The sequence below is a fragment of the Dermacentor variabilis genome, chromosome 9, assembly GCF_050947875.1.
Source record: "Dermacentor variabilis isolate Ectoservices chromosome 9, ASM5094787v1, whole genome shotgun sequence".
In the NCBI taxonomy this organism is placed as follows: Eukaryota; Metazoa; Arthropoda; class Arachnida; order Ixodida; family Ixodidae; genus Dermacentor; species Dermacentor variabilis.
The window spans coordinates 32,325,956-32,347,207 of NC_134576.1; the positions used below are offsets into that span (position 1 = coordinate 32,325,956).

At 43.9% G+C, this 21,252-nt stretch overlaps 1 protein-coding gene across 1 annotated transcript in view; it reads left to right on the forward strand.

Annotated features, from left to right (window-relative positions):
• The window catches only part of Apt1 (Acyl-protein thioesterase 1), a 43,340-nt gene that overhangs the window by 15,022 nt on the left and 7,066 nt on the right, over positions 1 to 21,252 (forward strand). The window contains exons 5-6 of the mRNA XM_075704110.1: positions 5,165 to 5,340; positions 19,639 to 19,803. Coding sequence (XP_075560225.1) covers positions 5,165 to 5,340; positions 19,639 to 19,803 — 341 coding nt within the window. The remainder of the gene's footprint in view (positions 1 to 5,164; positions 5,341 to 19,638; positions 19,804 to 21,252) is intronic.

The window sequence follows — 21,252 nt, forward strand, 5'->3', positions numbered from 1 at the left end:
TGGAATTTTTGCCGTCATGGCGTCCGAAACGGCATTAATAAAACCACCGCCACCGTTTTGATTACCTCGTCGCTCCTCGAACGCTCTCGCATGCAGATCCGCTGGCAGCCGTAGCCACCACCGCAGCAACGCTAGGCCTAGCTGCTTCTGCATTCTGTGCCGTGTTTTTCATTGAAAGAATTCGCCGCTATCAGCAATGGCACCGACTCCGCCTTTGTGGTCCTCGCGACGGGCCTCGAAGCTCGAAAAGCATGACGCGCTGCATAATGCCGGTTGCCGAAAGCAAGCTTTGCCTCACTACAGCAGTATTACGCGGTGAAGCGTGTGAAAGTTATTGCGGTGAAGCTCAACAAGCGTGGGATGGGGCAATTGTCACGGGGCATGCGTGCACCCGCTGCCTTTTGTCACAGGATGAGCACCGATGTGTACTGGCATGCCCTCAGAGCTTTTTCTGATGTTCTGCGGCAGTAAAAGACATGCAGTGGCGTACTAACTATTTCTAGAGTGTGTGCGTATGTGGGGGGGAGGGTGGCAAACCACAGACGGTCTCACCTTTCGTTCTCTCTCTGTGTGTGTGTGTGTGTGTGTGTGTGCGCGCGCGCGTGCGTGCGTGCGTGTGTGTGTGCATGTATGTGTGTGTGCGTGCCTGTGTGTGTGTGTGTTGCCAATTACTATTACAATAAGTGAAATAGCCTGGAAATGATTCTGTTATAAGTATATTTAACCGACAGGGACCTATTTATCAATCACACATGGTGAACCATGGGGGCCCAGAAAATGAGCTGAATTTGCATTTATCTCTTGCAACTATATAACATCTCAAGATGATAAAGGAGCGAAAGGCAATGAGTGCCCCCACAGTGGTCTCGGATCGCACCCAGTAGTAGCAGTACAGCATACAAAAAAAGGCACATTTGCTACAAAGAATTCAAATAATTCAACAGAGAATTGTACTTGCTGTTAAGTCTAGAAGATAAATGTATCGTTAGTTTAGATAATAGTACTGTCGAGGTTATAGGCGACGACGTACAATCAACATAAATTACTTGCAATATTCATACATTAAAAAAAGTGGACTCACCATCTCGGCCCTGCGACAGTGGACGTCCAGCAAACCTGTTAAAAACCACCACTACAACTGCTGAGGGGGGTATGCAATGCTTTAGTGCTTTATAATGCGCCCCCCCCCCCACCCTTCCCACACACTCAATTTCTATTAGACGTGATATCTATTGAGTGCACAGTTATTCCAGGGCAATGGGATAAATTCTTTGTTCGCAAAGCACATTCATAAAGCTCCGAATAGCTTACATGCGTAATATACGAAAAATATCACTAGTTCTCTATCTTCGAAGTTTGCCTTCATATTGGTAATAATGCGCCCTTTATATTTGACAAATATAAACAAAATGTATTGTTTAGTTCATGGAGGACATCGCTGAAACAAGGACGGAAGGTATTATGACACATGAAAATAAGGAAAGAAAAACGATGGCTCATAATTATTTAGACTTTTAACCGGACCAGGAACATAAAAATTTTGTCATACATTGCAGTTACAATGGCCAATATAAAATTCAGAGGCATGCTCCCGCCTTGACTTGCCTTCTATATGGAGTCTCCAGCAAATAGCTAATCTTCGAAAATATTTGCTTCTGTATGCATCTCGTTTTTATTTGTATTTGAGAATGTCTCACATGAATTTTACGCATTTATTCCAATATATCTTTTTTTCGCTGTGCATTTTTCTAACTCCTCTCTTCTGTTTATTTTTTTTTTTAATAAATTAAGCACTACCCCTTATTATTCAAGCTGGATTAAGTTGTTTTTTTTTTTTTTTTTTTAGCATGCTTACTAGAGAGTGACACCATCGGGCAACATGGTGTCAGCCCGTCTCTTGACGTAAAACAGTTTTGTGTCGCTCAGGGAATTTGGCAAGGGCACTCAGGGAAAACCTGGAAAACTCAGGGAATTTGGAAATGTCAACTTGGTAGACACCCTGGTTACCTATATATATGTGCACCGCTTCGTGGAATAAAACAATTGTTGGAAGTAAGTGCTGCGTCCGCGTCTTGCCACTGTCTTTCGTCCCTTTTCGTGCGCTAAAAAACCTCAGCAATGAAGAAAAGTCGCAGTTTTGCCCGAAAGGCGAAGCATAGATTGCTACAGCAAATTAGGCAAGATAAGCGTGGCAGCAGCAGCAAGCGTATTGACTTTAGTGCTGTCTCTCGCTTCAATGTGAATTAAACGTAAGCGCAGTACATACGGAGCTACCGGCACTCGGCGCACTTTATCCACATTGCAGATCACTTTCAAGATCCAGTGCCCGCGCAGGCGCATACTTTGTCCACGTCGCAGACGGCTTTCAAGATACGGCACCCGTGTGGCCGCGCCTTTAACAGCAGCCACCGAAGTAGACCCCCTCTTTCCCTCGTCTTCTCTCTGCGCCTCACACGCAAAAGACGGCGCGCTCCCGCTCTGCTTTCCTCCCTCCCTCGCGCCTAAGATATTTAGCTGCAATGGTCGGCTGACCCTCGCAAGTCAGTTGCCAGCCCATGTCAACACGGCAAAAGTCTGTTTTGTATGCCCGATTTTGACAAAAATTGTCGCTAATTTCATCTGCTGTAGCCGATAGTTCGTTGCAGTGCAGTCCATTAAAAGCGAACTTCGTTGCATTAATAAAATAGGTAGAACAAACTAAGGCTGAAATATGGCCCGTTATATTAGAACGTCTGTTGTGCGCAGGTCCGTTGTAACGAGCATAGACTGTAGTTCTTTTTGTTGTTGTTGTTTTCTTATATTTCTGTCTCTTACTGCTCTGCCGACTGGTTACAGAGGATGCATAGCACTGAATGCACTTTTTGTTACTATGTGCTTATACAGTTGGGCAATTTCAGTTTCTTGCAATTTGGAAATCTTGTAGCCTATTACAATACTACAATCGGAGACCGTGGCTGCCGATACATGCAGCACTGCCCATGGATGCTCGTGGAAGCAAGGTATTGCTTTGTGGTATACCATGAGGGTGAGAGAATTTTAGGGCAGAATCACTGGTTCCAGTCGCTGACGAGGGGGTCTGTGGTTGACCATAGACCCCACTGTCGTATTGACTGTCCAACTGTTGCGTTTCATTCTGTGAGTACTGTAGGTGATGAGGTGTGTGGGAAAATGCTGCATATAGAGTGTGACAAGCCCCTGAGTGTCCTCTTAGTTCTTGGCCAATAATTCGGACTCGACGAGGACCGCCAAAGTCTAAATAATTAGTAGTCTAAAATATTGGATTCATTTAATTGTTGGATTCGCCAGAACGTAAGGGGCTCTATTCTTCAATTTGCCACAAGAAGGTGTGCCGTATTATTGGACTGGCACTTCCAGGAATACCGTGAATTTCGCATGACTTGAACAAGACAGATAGGTGTCTACAAGTGACGGCATGCTTGGCACAATGCCAAGCACACTTCTTGTCACAGTGCGGGTTGCCTTTCACAAACGTCGAGTGCTAGCCATGTAAATTATCGCAAGAATGAAAGTATCTCCTGAACGATCATCTGAGTATATCGCCGAAGTTTGTGAATGCGTTGCTGCATGCACATACGCTTGCCTTTGACCTAGACAGTCCGTATCTCAACTATTGTCATGCTGTTGTCACAGATAGACAAAAGTATAGTAGCACATGCACTGAAGCTTTATCCCCTGGCAACACAACAAAAGTAGATCATGCCTCGATAGCCAAATGATTGTAGGTTTTTTAACAGCAGTCACTGATCTGTAATCACCGTCCTCAGTGGTGTGATACTGAAGGCGGATGTTGATGCCACTTGAAACTTCTTAAACTCGTCTGGGACTGTGTTGCTATTTAAGCTATAAATTAAGAAACACTGGACAAACAGAACGCACACGACGAATTGCTAATACAGTACTAGCTTGGTGATTGGGCTTGTCCTGCAGTGTGGGTGCAATTTTCGGAAGTGCGGCGCTCGTTCTTGTCGTGTCTCGTCTCTGTCCGTGTCTTTCTGCACTGCCACCTTTTCAAATGGTGTAGCATTACACAGTCCTACTACTGATCAAAATACAGCAGACACGGCATGCTGATAATCTCCATTAACTAATAATTCAGCGCATATAGGACATAATGTACTGCGCTCAAACCTCATTATAACAAAGTTGAAAGGGGAGCCAAAATTACCGTATTTATTCGAATCTGCGCCGGCAGTTCTTTCTTTTTTTTTTCCAAAATAATTATATGCCAAACTCTAGGGTCGGCTTAGATTCGAGGATTATAAAAACCCATCAGTTCGTAATGGAAAATAATTAATGTGGTGCATAGCTACTGCCATTTAGAAAAGTCAATATCGCAACCACTACTAGCTGCGCCAGTAGCCAACTGAAGTACACGAGCGAAGTCACCATTTTGACCTGTGTCGTATTGGTGTGCGGCGTGGCGTTATCGTAATTGCACCAAATAAGTGATGCCACTGCAGTGTCGCTTTCAGTCGAAAACTTTTCGTAGCCGCAGAGGCATCGTCAAACGTTCAAGCCAGGCGGGACTTAGGCATTGATGATAAAGACGTCCGTCTTTGGAGGGGGCAACAGGAGACGTTTTTTGCATTTACCGCAATGAGGAGATGACAGCAATAAGGAAAATAAGTGCACGATAACAGAGAGGAGTTGTTCACCGAGATCGCGCTGCATTTCAACACGTACGAGCCATGCAGCACTGTCAGCACATGCGTGGGCGCACGTCCGCAAGAGTATGAGGCTAGCAGCAATGATGACGTAGAGTTAGCTCAACATTTTCATAAAAAATAAATGCTGTTTTCATTTTGTGAATACTGCCCTCACCTTTTTGTTCGGCCTACATTTGAGGTAAGTGTTTTATTTTTTATGGCTTCAGACATTCGCGGGTTGACTTAGAATCGGGGTCGGCCTAGATTCGAGTAAGTGCGGTACTTCATTATATCCATTACTTCGTTATATTCATTACAGTCAAACACAGCTATATTGAACCCATTTACATCATATTCTGTATGTCGAACATCAAGCGGCAAATAAGTGCCCCCAGACGTTGTCTTTCTCTCTTGGCAGCCGGGAAACGTCTCACTTGTTTTTTCATCGTACTGCCACCGAAATTACTTACAACTCGTCTCCACTGTGTGTGCACCAGTTCACAGGCTCATAGCTGATGAGGAGAAGGTGGGCATCCCCTCGGACCGCATCGTGCTGGGCGGCTTCAGCATGGGCGGAGCACTGGCACTCTACTCCGGCCTGCGCTACCCCAAGCCCTTGGCCGGCATCCTGGGCCTCAGCTGCTGGCTGCCGCTCTTCAAGCATTTTCCTGCGGTCAGTGTCTGTCACTGTGGCATCCATGAAGTTTCTTACAAAAGTTATTATAGAGAGAAATCTGGCAGAAGTGCCTGTGGGAGCTAAGCGTGTGGCGATTCAGCCAGCAGGAGAGTGAAGGATGCACTATGCTGACGTCATCTCTTCTTGTTGACAAGCAGAATAAACGGATTTTGTCGGATTTTGCCGTTTGCAGAGCACACACGCAACAGCCCTGCTGACACCATGACAGAAGTAGTTTTTGTCACTTTTGCACTGGACAGTTCGAGGGAGCATGGAGAGGAATGCCGAGAGCAATGTTGTTGTGGATTTTCCCAGTGAATTTGGAGGAATGTTTTGGGAAATAGGCGTACTGACGTGACATTTCCTACATCTTTTCTTTTTCGGCACTAAATGAAGCTTCAGGTCGTTGAAACCCAAGAAAAAGCGTGCCATGCATCAGAGCCCCTTAAATAATTTACTGCAACATACTTGTTTCTGCGAACCAGGCAGATGCGTTGTGACATTATGATAAACTCTCTCGCTCTATTCATATGATTGCTGGGGCTTCTGCACACCAGCCTAGGCAAAAGGTACACATGAGGCACTCTTGTTCATTTTTCTCAGAGTAAGAAGAATAAAGGAATTCAAGTGGCTCGATACTTGTTAGTGACAGCCTTGTTAAGAAACAGATTATGAAGCCAGAGAACTTGCTTACTTGAAATACAGAAGCAGCAAGTTGAGGGCAATGAAAGTAGATGAAAAATTATCATAGTTGGGAAAGGGCCGGCTCTTATTTCACGCCTATAGCACCTGAAATTCCAAACACCGCACTGTATGCCACTTAAATTTCTGTACATGATTTGTGCTGCTGCAAACATGGCAGTTGTGAACTAATTTGCCACCACGTCGACTCGGCACTAAAACGCAAAGTTGAAGGAAGATTGTGTGCGAGGCCTGCTTGACCAGCAGGTTATGAATGTGTTGTCTCTTTTATATTTATTTGTTTATTTTGTTTATGTTATGGTCCCCTCCATCGACCCTCGCCCCTGCTTAGGCTGCTGAGCCATCTTTTTCGTTAAAGTTCATTCTTTCTGTTGCCGATGCTCAATGAAGCTGAGGTAGTTAGGCCTAGCAGCCTTGGCCTAACTACCTCCATATTTAGCTGTGGCAAAAATTTACAGTCGGCCAGCAGAGGGGTCTTGCAATAAATCATTGCAGGAAGTTCATTGTCAACTCATTCGTACCCGCAGACCACACTGGCAGTATCGTGAGAGCATATGCTCCCATGCTAGACTGAAGGCCATGGCAGCAGAGTTTGGGTATGCGTACGGCCCCCCGTGTGTCCAAAAAATCGGACAGTGACTGTGCTCGGCAAGAGCAACTTCGAACAGCACATTCGAGATGGGCATGCATGTTTTGGCCAGTGGTCTTGGCCTGCTTGCATTGCAGCCAGCAAACTAACAGGCTGTATTGATGACAGTGCAAAGCCCTTTATGCAACTTATTCCCATGTCATCTGTTGGCATGGCCGGCCACTGACGTCGAAATCTATCGGAGACCTTTTGCTGGCCCATCAGAAGCACCATGCTTGCATTTGTTTTGCATAGACATAAATGCAGTATTTTTGTTTCTTGCTGATATCAGTGTATATTCTTTAACGAATACTGGATGTGACTAGTGGTGTGTGAACATTCGAAACTTGAAATATTCTATTCGACTCAGTTGGTATTCCATTCGAAGGGCACTTTTACCATTCAAAATAGTCGAACCTCCAAAAATTGCTGTTGTTGGTTCTCTGAGTCAGCTTCTCCTCAGTAAAGACATGGTATGCGGCAAAGCATAGAGTGTAGTGTGGTGGAGCGTATCAAAATTGTAAAGGGGGCACTGTCATAAGGCCACTACTGGTTCTTAGGGCCACCCGACACTATCAGCTCAAGTAGCCACGCTGTCCTGCCTTTTCATGCACCTGCACAACACCAGCATCCGGGTGGAAACCTCTGCGTGTGCAGCTAAAGACACGCTTTTCAAACTACAAATTTGGCAAAGTAGCAAGCTTGGCACTTTTTTTAGATCCTCCTTCTATATAGTTGAGTACCACCTGAATATTCATTGGCAAAGTGCATTGAAGAAAACTATGCTTTAGAAGAAGCAAGGAAAAATCTAACACCAAGGAACTCAGATATGTCCTCAACAACGAAAGCTTCTGAAGAAGCTCCTTCCATGTCAGCACTGTGGAAAGACTTCGATAAGCTCGACAACCAGCTGCAGGTTTCACTGCCGCAAGCACAGGTTGAAAGGTATGTGCGTGATGAAATTTTTGGCCAAAAGAAGATCCATGTTAGTGTTGCTGTAAGCATGGTGCCCACTGTTGGCTCGGCTTGCAAACAGGTACCTGCCGATACCAGACACAATAGTGTGTCCATTGAGCAGCTCTTTTTGAAGAATTGTGACATGCAGGAAGTGGTTACTGCTCCCCGAACATGTCTAGCAACTATCCTTCCTTCATGACCACATTAAATATTTGCAGTTGTGATACTGTCAAGCAGGAGTGCTGTAATAGAGAATTTATTTATTTATTTATTTTTTTATTTATTTATAGTACCCTCAGGGCTTACAATGAAGCATTATAGAGGGGAGGGGCTAATAAATACAGATAAGTATGCAAGAAAGGAGAAAGGAAACACGAATACTAATTAGATGACAATGCATGGTACAACGTAAAAATAACTCGAGAGCGACACAAAAAACAAAAAAGCATAATGCGGTAAAAATATAATTATACAAAGAAAAACGGAAAACTTCAGTAATACAGATTAAATATAAATACATGGTATATAGGACAGGTTAGAGTGAGACAATAAGCACAGAATGATAGAAAATAAAGCATAATACAATACACAATGTTTGCAGATTAGGTAGATAATAAAAAAGAAAGCTTATCAACAATAATATTCAGGAGAAAGCGGAATTGCTTCCTTATACATTCACATCAAGGCATACTAGATAATATTAGTAAGTGCCTTACGGAAGTTATCTGTGTTAGTTATACAGACTAGTGGATCCGGTAGGTGATTCCATTCCTGGCATGATTTTGGAAGAAATGAATTACCATAGGTAGACGTTTTGTGGAATGGGATGTTCACCTTATGACGATGGTCCAAGCGTGCGGAAGTAAAATGGGCTGGTTCGATAAAGCGTGATTTGAGTGTAGGAATTAAGTGGTATATTTTATGAAACAGACAAAGGCGAGCGATTTTTCTGCGTTTGGAAAGGAGAGGTATGTTGAGGGCAAGTCTGATGCTAGTTACGCTTGCTGTGCGCTGGTAATTGTTGAGAATAAAACGAACGGACCGATTCTGCACAGCTTCTAAGCTGTTAATTAAGGTTAATTGATGAGGGTCCCATATTGAGGATGCATACTCTAGATTAGGCCGAATGTAGGTGACATATAGCTGTTTTTTCAGGGAAGAAGGTGCGAGTGAAAAATTTCGTTTAAGATAGCCCAGCATGCGGTTAGCTTTTGATGTAATGTGTTCGATATGTCGTTTCCATGAGAGATTATTTGTAATGTGCACTCCGAGATATTTATAACAAGATACTGATTCAAGTGGGATGTTGTTAAGATGGTAGTTATAAAAAGATACTTGGCTGCGTGAGATTCTCATGAATTTGCATTTTGAAGTGTTAAGATTCATGTGCCAGCGGGAGCACCAGGTTGTAACGTTATCAAGGTCTGATTGTAATGTAACCATATCAGAATCATTAGTTATTTTTCGGTAAATTACGCAATCGTCGGCAAACAAACAAATAGAGCTAGTGATTTGATTAGGCAGGTCGTTAATATAAATGAGGAAAAGTAAAGGCGCCAACACGGAGCCTTGGGGTACACCCGATTCTACTGGCACCTCTGGTGAGTCATTGTCATTGATGGTTACATATTGGGTACGATTAGAAAGAAAGCTGCAAATCCATTTGAATAGTAAAGGGTCAATATTTAGAAGGCTTAGCTTATAGATAAGTAATTCGTGATTAACTTTATCGAAGGCTTTAGAAAAGTCTAAAAAAATACAGTCCGTCGCAAAACCTGAGTCCAAGAACGCATGCAAGTCTTTAGTGAATGTTATTAGTTGTGTTTCACAAGAAAAAGATTTTCTGAAACCGTGCTGATAAGGGCTAAAAAAATTGTTTGATTCAAGAAAGTTTACAAGGTGAGTGAAAATGATGTGCTCAAAAATTTTGCAGGGTACCGAAGTTAATGAGATGGGTCTGTAATTCAAAGGGTGATGTGGGTTTCCCGATTTAAAAAGTGGGGTAACCTTACCGGTTTTCCAATCAATGGGTAGGGCACTGTCGTTAAGTGATCTAGTAAAAATAAAGGTAAGTATGATGGAGCTGTATTCTGCAGTGTTTTGGAGAAACTTGGAATTAATACCGTCAATACCACATGATGATGACCGCTTTATCGTGAAAATTCTGGCTCGGATACCTGCTGGGTCCAGGGTAATGGGATCCATCGCCGGAAAGTTAGGGGATGTAAAAGGGGGATAGTTATTTAAATTTTCTGTGCAGAATGATTGGGCAAACGTGTTGTTTAGTACAGAAGCGCAAAGATGATTCGGAACTTGATCGCCTGAATCGTTTACGAGACTTATAGCGCTATCTTTGGTACATTTCATAACGTTCCAAAAACGTTTTGGGTTAGTTTTTAACAGAGACGGTAGGGTTGAGTTAAAGAAGTTAAATTTGGACGTCTTTAAAGCGCTTGTGTAGGTTTTCGCAGCGGATGTATATGCTAGCCATCGATCAGCGTTTAATGACCTTTTGGCGGAACGAAAAAGTCTGGATTTTTTGTTGGATAATCTTTTCAGATGGTTATTGTACCAGGGGGCGTTAGAAGATTGATGAATTATTCTAAGTGGAATATATTTGTAGATAAGATGCATTACTGTAGTTTTAAAAGACAACCACATTTCTTGAACTGATAGGTCTACATGTGTTAGAAGGAAGTAGTCAAGAAAGGATGATAGCTCAGAGTTTATAGCGTTAAAGTTAGCCTTTTTGTAATCCCTAATATACTTGGTGTGTTTCTTTACTTTTGTAGGCGGGATGGAAATGTTAAAGTGTAAGATGTCATGGTCGCTTAAGCCAGGCACGTGGGTTACTGGTGAAACCTTATCAGCATGAGTGGTCAGAATCAAGTCGAGCAACGAACTTGTAGTAGATGTGACATGTGTTGGTTTGATAACGAGCTGTGCAAGGTTAAAATCTGCACAAACGTTAAGAAATCCTGTAGCCTCTGCAGATGTTGGATTAGAAAAGGGGCAGGAACGCGACCAGTCGATAGTGGGGAAATTAAAGTCTCCTAAAAGAAACATAGGTGATCCAGGAAATCGAACGGATATTTCGCTTAGGGTGTCATGAATTTTGTCTGCAAAAGCACTATCGGGATTAGGGGGACGATAACACACCCCTATGATTATTTTTTTGAAATTAATAGATAGGCAGCACCAGAGTAATTCCAAATTAGTGGTTACATTCAAAAGGAATGATTCAAAACTAGAGTTAATAGCAATTAAAACACCACCGCCTATTCTATCGGTGCGGTCTAGCCGATATACAGTAAATTTCTTGTTGCATTGAATTCAGTGTACAACACATCATAATTCTTCTGTACATTATTTCCGGTGCAATAAACTTGCATATATATTTTTTAGCTCTGGTTGGTGACAAAAAGCTCAAAACCAATAGTATTTGTATTTGAAAAATATTTGAAAAATATTATATTCTACACCAGCTTGGTTTTCATTATTCAAATTTGCTTCGAAATTGAAATTTGATATTCGCACACCCCTAGATGTAACGAAGGTTTTGTAGTATCAGATGCAATTTTATTATAGTTAGATTTGAATGAGTGTGTACCTATATATGTACACATGCACGCACATACACATACGTACGTACAGTCAAACCCCACAATAACGAAATCACCGGGGAACGTGAAAAATTTTGCTTTCATGTGAATTTCATTGCTGCGAAAATTAGTCTGAAAATACAGAGAAATGGCTTACAGAACAAAAATTTATGGTAAGCTTATTTTGCCGAGCCTTGCCTTGCAGCAACTTGGCAGCTCTTGCCTTAACACTACAAAAAGTAGTCCATTGCTGCATCATCATCATGCTTGCTGAAAAGCAAATTAATTGTGTTGACGCTTAACACATCCTCCGTGTTTGTCTTCTTATCTTGATGTTTTGGTCCTTCGTGGTCTTCGGCGTGGTGAGCGTCGCACACATTACTTATGGGGACGTCGTCGATCATCTCTTCGTGCGCAGCAACTTCATCATCCGCACAAACGAACTCGTTGATGCTGAGACCATCTGGAGCTTTGTTTTCCATGGCATGAAGTTTACCCCATGCGTTGGTCAGTGATGGCAGCACTGCGCCGGCACCACTGTTATCAAGTGCGCCTTGGGGCAAATCTTCCTCCAGTCCCGCTGGACCAGCACATGATGCTTGCAGAGTGGCAATGAAGCCGGCATGCTTACAACAGTTTGCAGTCACTGCCAGACGTGTCACAACCCATGCGCCGGCTACCGCATGGGTTGCTGTGGCCTCAAGTCCAAGTCCACGTCAGTGAGATGCTTGACCTGGAGGTCCAGCAGCAGATGCTGCACTTGGTGCTGCGAATGACGCCTTGGTCAAGCGGCTGCAGCACGGAAGTGCAGTTTGGTCTTCTTTCTGCCCTTTTCAACGTGAGCAATAATTGCAGCCTTGTAGCATCAAAAGTTTCCACTTTTTGGCTGGAGGTAGCATCTTGGTAGGCTGCCAAAGCAGGCGGTCCAAGTGCTACGCACACACACACAGCTGAAGCACCCTAGCACCAACCGCACATACTGCGCACACACGATCATGTGTGCTGCTCACAAAGCCCTACAAAGCATCATCGGCATCTTAACGTGTAGATGTGGATTTAGCTAATCAGCAAGTATGAATCAGCAAGCCATGCAGGCGGTTCCGCTCTGCATTAGCAAGCGCCGTAATGGCACACAGGATACAAATGTGCCTGCTGCAATACCACTTCTGCTTTATATTGTCTTTTTTTTTCTGTCTTATTTAATTAATGTGACGTTTTCTCATTTATGTGGCATTTATGATCAGGACACTACAGTACTCACCCATTGCAAAGGATAAGCCACGGCCATCATAACTTCTGCCTGTTGCTAGGTGCAACTGCTCCACTGATTTTTTCGTTGTTGTTGTTGTTGTAAACAAAAATGGCAGCAACCATGCAAGTACACTGTAGGGTAGTTTATGCGATTTGCAGGCACAACCGATGCATTTGTACACTTTTTGGACACTGTTAGCATTACACTGTTATATGTGGACTGCCATTTCAGGAAATTTCGTTAATACGGGATTGCTGTCAAGAAAAGGCTTAGTTGTCACGAGATATGAATTGCATTGACTTCTATGAGTGTTTACCAGGAATTCGAAAATATTACGTTGCCTCGGAATTTCGTTCTCGCGGCTTTCCATTGCATGCACATACAGTTGCCGACCAATTTTCCGGGTCGGGGGACTGAAAAATAGTCCACATAATCAGTCCGAAAAACTCATTCACCAAAAAGAAAACTTATTTATATTATGACGCTTAGAGCGGCTTAAAAAATTTTATCTCTAATAATGCCTTGCCACCTACTACGCTTGGAGGCAATCAGATTTGCTTAGATTCGTGCAAGAGTGATGTCGTCTCCATATACAATCTGACAAGAGCGTCACCGCTTGGCTCTCGCGAAGGCACATGAGGTAGTGCCAATCACACGAATGCGAAGTCGCACAAATGCACACAAAGATGCGACGTCTTTGAGACACACCTGTTCTGTAGACACACCACATGTAAAGAGCAACCGAAACAAAACAAGAAAATGGATTCCGCATTAAGTGATTATGACAATAGGGCTAACCAAAAGAAGAACCAAACAAGAAGAAGTGCCATCACTGCTAACTGAAAGAAGAAAGAAACCAAAAAAAGTGCTGTTCCCTCGAGCGTTTTGTCAGTCAAGGAAGAGCGGGTATGGCCTCCGAGACTGGAGGATGCTGAAAGCGTGCGCCTCCCAATTTCGGAGGCTATGAAGCGGGCCACTGAAAGCCAAGCGAGGCCAGGCCAGGGAAAATCTAACATTGTGGCCCTCAAAAGCAGGTAGTGTGGCTCAAAATGGGGGATTTAGTCCAGAAAATCAAACGTTGGGGCGTAAATTAATCCAAATAATCGGTCTCGAGAGTGCATGAAATCTATGGGAACCCTGAGGGTGCATTTATGAAGTTCGGAATATTCATTAAGTCCAAAATCTTGGAGTCCGAAAAATCCGTTGGCGACTGCGTGCGCGCGTGTGTGTGTGTGTGTGTGTGTGTGTGTGTGTGTGTGTGTGTGTGTGTGTGTGTGTGTGTGTGTGTGTGTGTGTGTGTGTGTGTGTGTGTGTGTGTGTGTGTGTGTGTGTGTGTGTGTGTGTGTAGAGAGAGAGAGAGTGCGTGCCTGCCAGTCCTGATTCTTCTCTTTCGTTGTACGGTGAGGATCTTAGCTCTTGAAGCTGTAATGCCTTTGGTAGTGCACAAGGATTTATTGGCCACTTGCCTGCTCTTTTAAGTTTGTGTGCTACAAGACCCCTCCAATAGAGAGGATGTCCCACATCCAGTGCTATTACCATGAGGGGCACTGGCTAACACTCCCAAGGCTAGGGTCAGCACACACACTCACACGAATGCCCAAGAATCGGCGGATGGGGACTCGGCTTCCACTGTAATTCAGTTGGCAGAGCATTGCACACCAATAGGGAGGTTGTGAGTCGCAGTCCCAGTGGCAGTGATTTGTCTTTTCTTTCACTTTAATTTCTATTTTCATAATCATTTCTATATTTAAATTTTAAAAAACAGGTATTTCGTCAATGTTTTACTTGGCTTCATTGTCTGTTTACTTCACTTAGTTCCATTAAATCAAGCCCCCCGATTTCTCCAATTCTTCGTGCTGATTTGATGAGTTACGGTTGCAAAGCAGGCATTGGACATTACCTAACCGACACTTGCTAATGAGATACAGCCTACAAATGTTCTAAGACTGGCCATGCTTGAAACAAGTGGGGGAAAAAATTCGACGCGCAGCAGTTGCACTGGCCTTACATACAGTATTAGCAATGTGTAACAGGTGAAAGTGTATTGTGACTGGTAGGTGCACACCCACTGTGCAGTGACCTCAGTTGCTCTTGAACGCACTTAAACAATGGCGAAAACTGTGATCCCTTATGAGAGGTCATTTCTCATGCATGGAAAAATTATACTGCAGAATGCGTGCACTCTCTAAATAAAACTGCACAAAGCTCGTATTGAAGGGAAATGCCATGGGCTTTGGTTTATGCAGAAAGGGGCGATTGCTGAGGCACTGCGACGCGGGGCCAAGCTGCCTCGTTCAGCGGTGGGTTCTCAGGTTAACTGTGACCGTCTAGACCACGGGCAGTGCTCGAAGCAACGTGAGCCGCTACCGCAGGCAGGGGCGGCTCCTAAAAAGGGCACAACCAAAAAGGCTGGGGAGTCATCTCCGTCGCATACTTCCGAGGAAGAAGGCACAGAGGTCACTCCTCGCACCTCGTCCTCATCCTCGGCCCCACCGTCAGATGGGGAGGATGCTCAGAAAGAGAGACTGGTGAGGAGCAGGGCCTCACCTCCAAGGCTGCACTTAAGAGGAAGCTATATTTCGAGGGCACCTATATGAGTACACCCCACTGATTATGATCAGGTTGGTTGAATATAAAACAAAAGGTTTATATCTAGTGACTGTAGTGAGCGGAATTTTGATTTAGGTTATCAGATTGTTGGTAAAAATTGTTGAAAATTGTAGCATGTTAGAAAATGAGGCTAGCAAGGTTACAGCTCTCTAACTGAGCAATGAAAAATGATATCATAGTTCTGTAAGCTGTACCTAGTAGTTCAGCTAAAGTGGACAAAGCTAGCATATTATACAACATTTGAAACATACTACTAGTTAATGTGTAGGACTTCCACAAAGCCCTTGCAAATGATAATTAATTCACTAAACTGTAAGTTTGGCTCAAAGCTAAAACAGATTTCCCTGTTCAAATGTACATTTAAAACTCTGGACAACTTCTGGACCAATCTGAATGAAATTTGTGGCATTTTATAGCATTAGCTAAGTTGTAGCGACTCTGAGGAGCAGTAGTGTTGTTTAGGACCTGGAATATTCTACAATTCTAAAAAATTTCTAAGTTTCGAAGAAATTGAAGTACAGAGTTTACGAATCTGTAACACTGCTCCAGAAAGAGATATCAAAGTTTTATAAAACTGCATCCATTAGGGCATCTAAAGTGGACAGTTTTGATATATTAATTTACAGCTTACGGGAAATTGCTACAATACCTACGAAGGTTTTGGAAATGTCCTACTCACAAATTAGTGTTATATTTCAAGCTTCTATAAAATATCAAATTTGTCCGGTTTAGATGTATTATCAGCTTCAGTTTACAGAATTTTGATATCATTTTTCATTGCTGAATTACGGAGTTGTGAGCTTAATACCAGAGTTTCTTTTTGTTTTTGTTCTTTTTTTAATATTGCAGTTTTCAGTAACTTTTTTTAAAACAGTTGATGGCCTAAATAAAAAATGTGCTTCCTGCTGTCACTAGATTTTAACTTTTCTTTCAGATGCTACAAACCTCATCAAAATCGGTCCATGATTGCTGACAAAAATGATTTCTCCGTTCCCAAGTAGAATAGACTCCACTTAAATAGAACAAGGAGGGATGGAAAAAGTAGCTCTGTTTGTAGCAGCCGTCGCCATCTTCCTTGGCCGTCTTTTATATATGGCATGCTCCGGCACATGTGTCTTGTGCCTCATTCCGCAAGCTGCGAGGTTAGAGGAAAGGCAAGAAGAATAAAGAAAAGGCTTCTGCTCCTGTCATCCGTCTGAACGGTTCTCAGGTCTTCCACTCGCTTACTCACACATTGTTGTGTGGACCTAACCTCGGTCCCTATATGTTTATCAGAAGTTTTGTTCATGTGAATGTCGCAAAAATATCAGAAAAATTGTTTTACTTCAGAAACGTTGAGTGCTTTAATTTCACTGTGCTGAAAAAAAAAAATTGTTATTGTACTCTGCATGGAGCGTGAAATAGCACAGCTTCTTTTGCACAAGGCATTTGTTCATGCACTCTCGCTTACTGACTGTCGCCATCATACTGCAGAATGGAACGCGAGAAATTGGCAACGTGAACACTGCAGAACCGCCACTAATGCCACGGCAGTGCAACTGACTGATAGATTGGATTTGCCAGACTATTAGACATCACCATTTCACCTGTTTGTCAGCCTACTCCTGTTTCATATGAAATATGACTACTGATGATGTACGTGTACGTTTGGTTCCAGTTTCGTTCAAGAGGAGTTCCAAAGAGAAGCCACCAAACCTGGAGAATGCATGGTTTGCTATGTTTGTGGCTTCTATAGTGGCAGGCAAATCCATTTCCTGAGTTTGGACAATCGACCATCTGTGCGTTTCCATATAAACTGAGGCATGCCATTCTGTCACTGACTCTTTTCAGCTTGGTAATGAAGGATCTCCCCACAAAGTTCGACACCATTGCAGGTTTATACCATGCAATATACACTGACGACATCACACTTAGGTGTGCCACGAGAAACCCAGGCGAACGGGAAGCCACACTTCGAGTTGGCTTAGACATTATCGATGCCTACATACACCAGCTAGGCCTCAAACTCTCGCCATAAAAATCTGCGTACGTTGTCCCACTCAACTCTTCCATCATCAAGGCAGCTGCTGATCGCACCCACATCACTTCGACTATGACGGGCCAGCCTATCCCACACAGAAAATCCGTCTGCATCCTCGGATTCCTGTGGCAAGAGGTGCGTAATGCAGAATGGCTTTGGTACATTCGCCATCAGGCCAATCAAGTTATGCACATGATGACACATATCAGCAAGTGCCGCACAGGCCTGCATGAACACGAACTCTGCAAAATTGCTGAGGCAGTAATCTACTCTCGGATCCTCTATGGCTTGGCATATGTTGCACTTACATGCACCCAGACCAAGTGGCTTGAGGCTTCTTAATGGATGTGTCATTGCATTGAATAGTGTGTCCCTGGGCACGCCTGCAGCTGCGACGTCGAATGAGCAGCCTTGCACAACACCTTTTATGCAAAGGTCCAAATCCAGAGAGACATCCTGAGACAGAGAGTCTCAGCATCTCTGTCTGAGCACCTCCTTGCAGGGATGTACCATGCTATGTATGTTTGGATATGACACTTCACCACTTCCACCTCTTTACACCAATCCTCCACCTTGTGCCTTCCACCTACAAATAGAAGTCCAACTGGCACAGGCAGGCAACATCACCTTCTTGCCAACCGCATCCAAGACGACAGTCATCGCCCTTGAGGGTGACATCACCTGTTGGCATAACGAAGTACCCTTTCCAACCGACGCCGAGATCCTTGCCATATCGGAAGCCATTACTATCCCGCGCCCCCCCTACTTCACACCAACCTTTACCATTTGCTCAGACAGCCAGGAAGCCCTTCATTCTTTCACAAACAATATCCTTCCCTGTCATTTTTGGGCACCTCTCGTGCTACGCATGCAACAGCACCCCTCACCTCCCATACTCTTGGAGGGGCTGTTGGGCCATAAGGGAATAAAGGGAAATGAGCATGTTCAGTCTCTCGTTCGTGAGCCTAAAATACCGAGCACTCCTATTCCATGTCCTGACGCCTATTGTGTCAAAATGCACCACACTGAACACCGCAAGTGAAGCCGTGCTAGGCTCCACAAACTATGCTGATCTGCATGTGCCCTTCCAGCCCCCGATCCCTCCTTCAGCCGCCATGATGCCTCCCTAATTCATCATGCTCAAACTCTAACACTGGTGAATTACGCCACACAACACATTATTGAACATCACTGCAGCCACACGGCTTGTCTGGTGTGTGGCAGTTATCCCAACTCTCCACACCTATTGGGCTTGCCCCAGCACAGTCCTCGCCTTACTGTCTCTCCGCCTCTTCCTTAAACTCGTTTGTTCCCTTCTGTGGGAGAGCTGGGCCACTCCCCCTGAACATCACCAAGCCGCTTTTTTGGCCACTCCTTGTGCACCACATGAGGCACGTCCCGGGTGCCGCCTCACCTCCCTCTCCAGGAGTTACTGTTACATGATCACACGGCACCAAAGCAGCAGATGGCGTGGGTAAAGAGCCGTTTCAAATAAAGTTTCATTCATTCATTCATTCATTCATTCTCTTCCCTTTTCACCCAGTCTGTAACTGATAGTCTCAGTAATAGATTGACGATTACCTGCCCTTTCCTGGCCAGGCATAATCCCCGTGATCACTTTGTAGCAAAATAGCAAACACTGCTGTTTTCATATCGCACTTGTTTGTTCACAAATGCAGATCACACACCACGTGCCTGTTAGCAGCACTCAGGGATACATGTTCTCTGTGCCATCCATGGTGTTGAATGTGCCTGTGACTTCACATTTTTTTTGCATCATGTTCAAAGACCCCACAAAAATCAGAATACATAAGCGCACAAGCTTTCTTCTTCATAACAGACTTTTTTTTTAACCCTGACATAGCAGCACTATTGCAGAAGTGTGTACTTCAGAACGAAATTAGGTAGGAGATGTAAAATGAAAATAGGAATGTAGAAACCATGCTAAGAGTGAATTGCCATTACCCATGTCATTTTCTTTTCCTTCTGCATAACCGAAATTGTTGTGTTCACATTGTAATATCTGAAAAAAAAAAAAAACACTGGGGGTGCATGACCTCCAAAAGAATGCGGCGTTGAAAGGTTTATTGTTATGTCCAGTGTTTCTCGTTCAATTGCTTGTGCAGCCTCGTTTATTAAAAAGTGTCTTTCTTCCAAAGCTGTCTGCTGTGCTGCTACATCAACCTTCGCAACGAGTAGCAGCATAGGAAGTGACCAAGAAAACTGGAGCCAGTGTTAAAAGTTCGCTATGTCCTGCTTCCACATGACTACTTCCTGCATTATGATATGACAAAGCAGTAACGAAACCAAAAGTGGCGCAGAAAAGCTATTATATTGAATTGTTTAGGGTGCTCTGAGGCTTGCTAGTATTTTTTCCTAAGTTTAGAGGTCCCAGAGCTTCTTAAAACAGAGAAATAAAGAGATGAAGACATCGTGTGAGTGCACCCCTTTAAAAGATAAAAACATTTTGGTTTTCACGTGGACACCTTTTCATTGAACCGTCTTTCATGCTCTCTTGCTGCAGGCAGCTGTTGGCAACCACGACACGCCAATCATGATGTGCCATGGAGATTGTGATGACCTGGTGCCCATGCGCTGGGGCCAGATGACAGCCGACCTCCTTAAGACATTCGCCAGGGACGTCACCTTCCGGCAGTACAAAGGGATGGGTCACTCCTCGTGCGAGGAGGTGAGTGACACCCTCATTCCAGTCAACACCTCACAGCGAATTTTCCTTTGCTGAAGTTATCGACTTTAGAAAAGCAATATGTGAAATTAATCAAACAACGGAGGTCAGTGTTAACAGGTGTATGTAATGATGCAGATAGGTTATATCAATATAGCCTCGAACAAAGTGCGAGGAAATACAGTTAAACCTCGATATAATGAAATTGTCAGTAATACAAAGTACCGTATTTACTCACATAATGAACGCACCTTTTTTTTTTTTCAGAAAAGTTAACATCAATTGGGGGGAGGGGGGACATTACGTGGGAGAAAAACAATGTTACGACAGATTTATAAGAATTAAATTTCATTTCACTATGTTATTTGTGTCACTAGCCAGTTATTTGTTGGTGCTCCTACTTGCAACTAGAACAGTCTTCACTCTCCTCATTGACGTCGCTTGCTACTTCTTCATTGTTGTCGGCCCACAGTGCATCATCTTCTGTGCTGTCCAGGCGGTTTGAAATTCCATTTTTTTTAAGCTGCAGATGATCGTATCGCTCGTAATTATGCTCCACACCCCCAGAATCCATCCGCAGAGCATGTCAATGGGCGGCCTACTTATTTTTCCTGCTGGAGTAAGTTCGTGGTTTCCCTCAGCCATCCACTGCGTGCATAGCCACCGCACATTGTCTTTGAAAGGTTTATTTGTTGACACATCAAGAGGCTGCAGCACAGACGTCAGACCACCAAGGAACACAGTGATGTTTGTACGCATTTCTTTCATTCGGCGCTGGACACGCTCCTCCAGATAGCTGCGGAGACTGTCGACAATGAGCAGTGACGGCAGAAGAAGAGCTGCCGGACTGTCCCCAAACTGCCTTCAACTCAACACCATAAGCTCCGCCGACATGCAGCCCTCCTCCTGAGCACGAAGCTGGACGCCAGCAGAAATAGAGTCCTTGGGAAGCATCTTCCTCTGAAAAGCGACGGACAGTGGCAGCTTCCTGCCATCAGCTGTCAGTGCCAACATCATCGTGCACCGTTCTTTTTTGGTGCCTGTTGTCTTCACGTGCATGCTTTTCGTACCTTTCAGTTTCACCATGCTGCTTGGCGGCATGTCGAAATTCAGAGCAGTCTGATCAGTGTTCCCAATCTGCGAGAGAAGGAACTGCTTTTCCTGCCGTATACAAATGACAAACTGATGGAAATCTTGTATTTTCATTTCACAGTCCGCCGGCAATTGTTGGCATAACGTCGTGCACCTTCTAAGGCACCATTCATTTTGACACATGAATCTCATTGTCTAACCACTGCTAAATTTAAAATCACAAGCAGGAATGCCGTGATTTCTGCCTGTGGCCTGTGCGTGGTTTTGAATCAGCTCATGGGACAGTGCACAGCCTTCACTCCGGAGCCTCATGACCTGCTCAAGAACTTCATTCTTCAAAAGAGGAAACTTGCCTTGTTT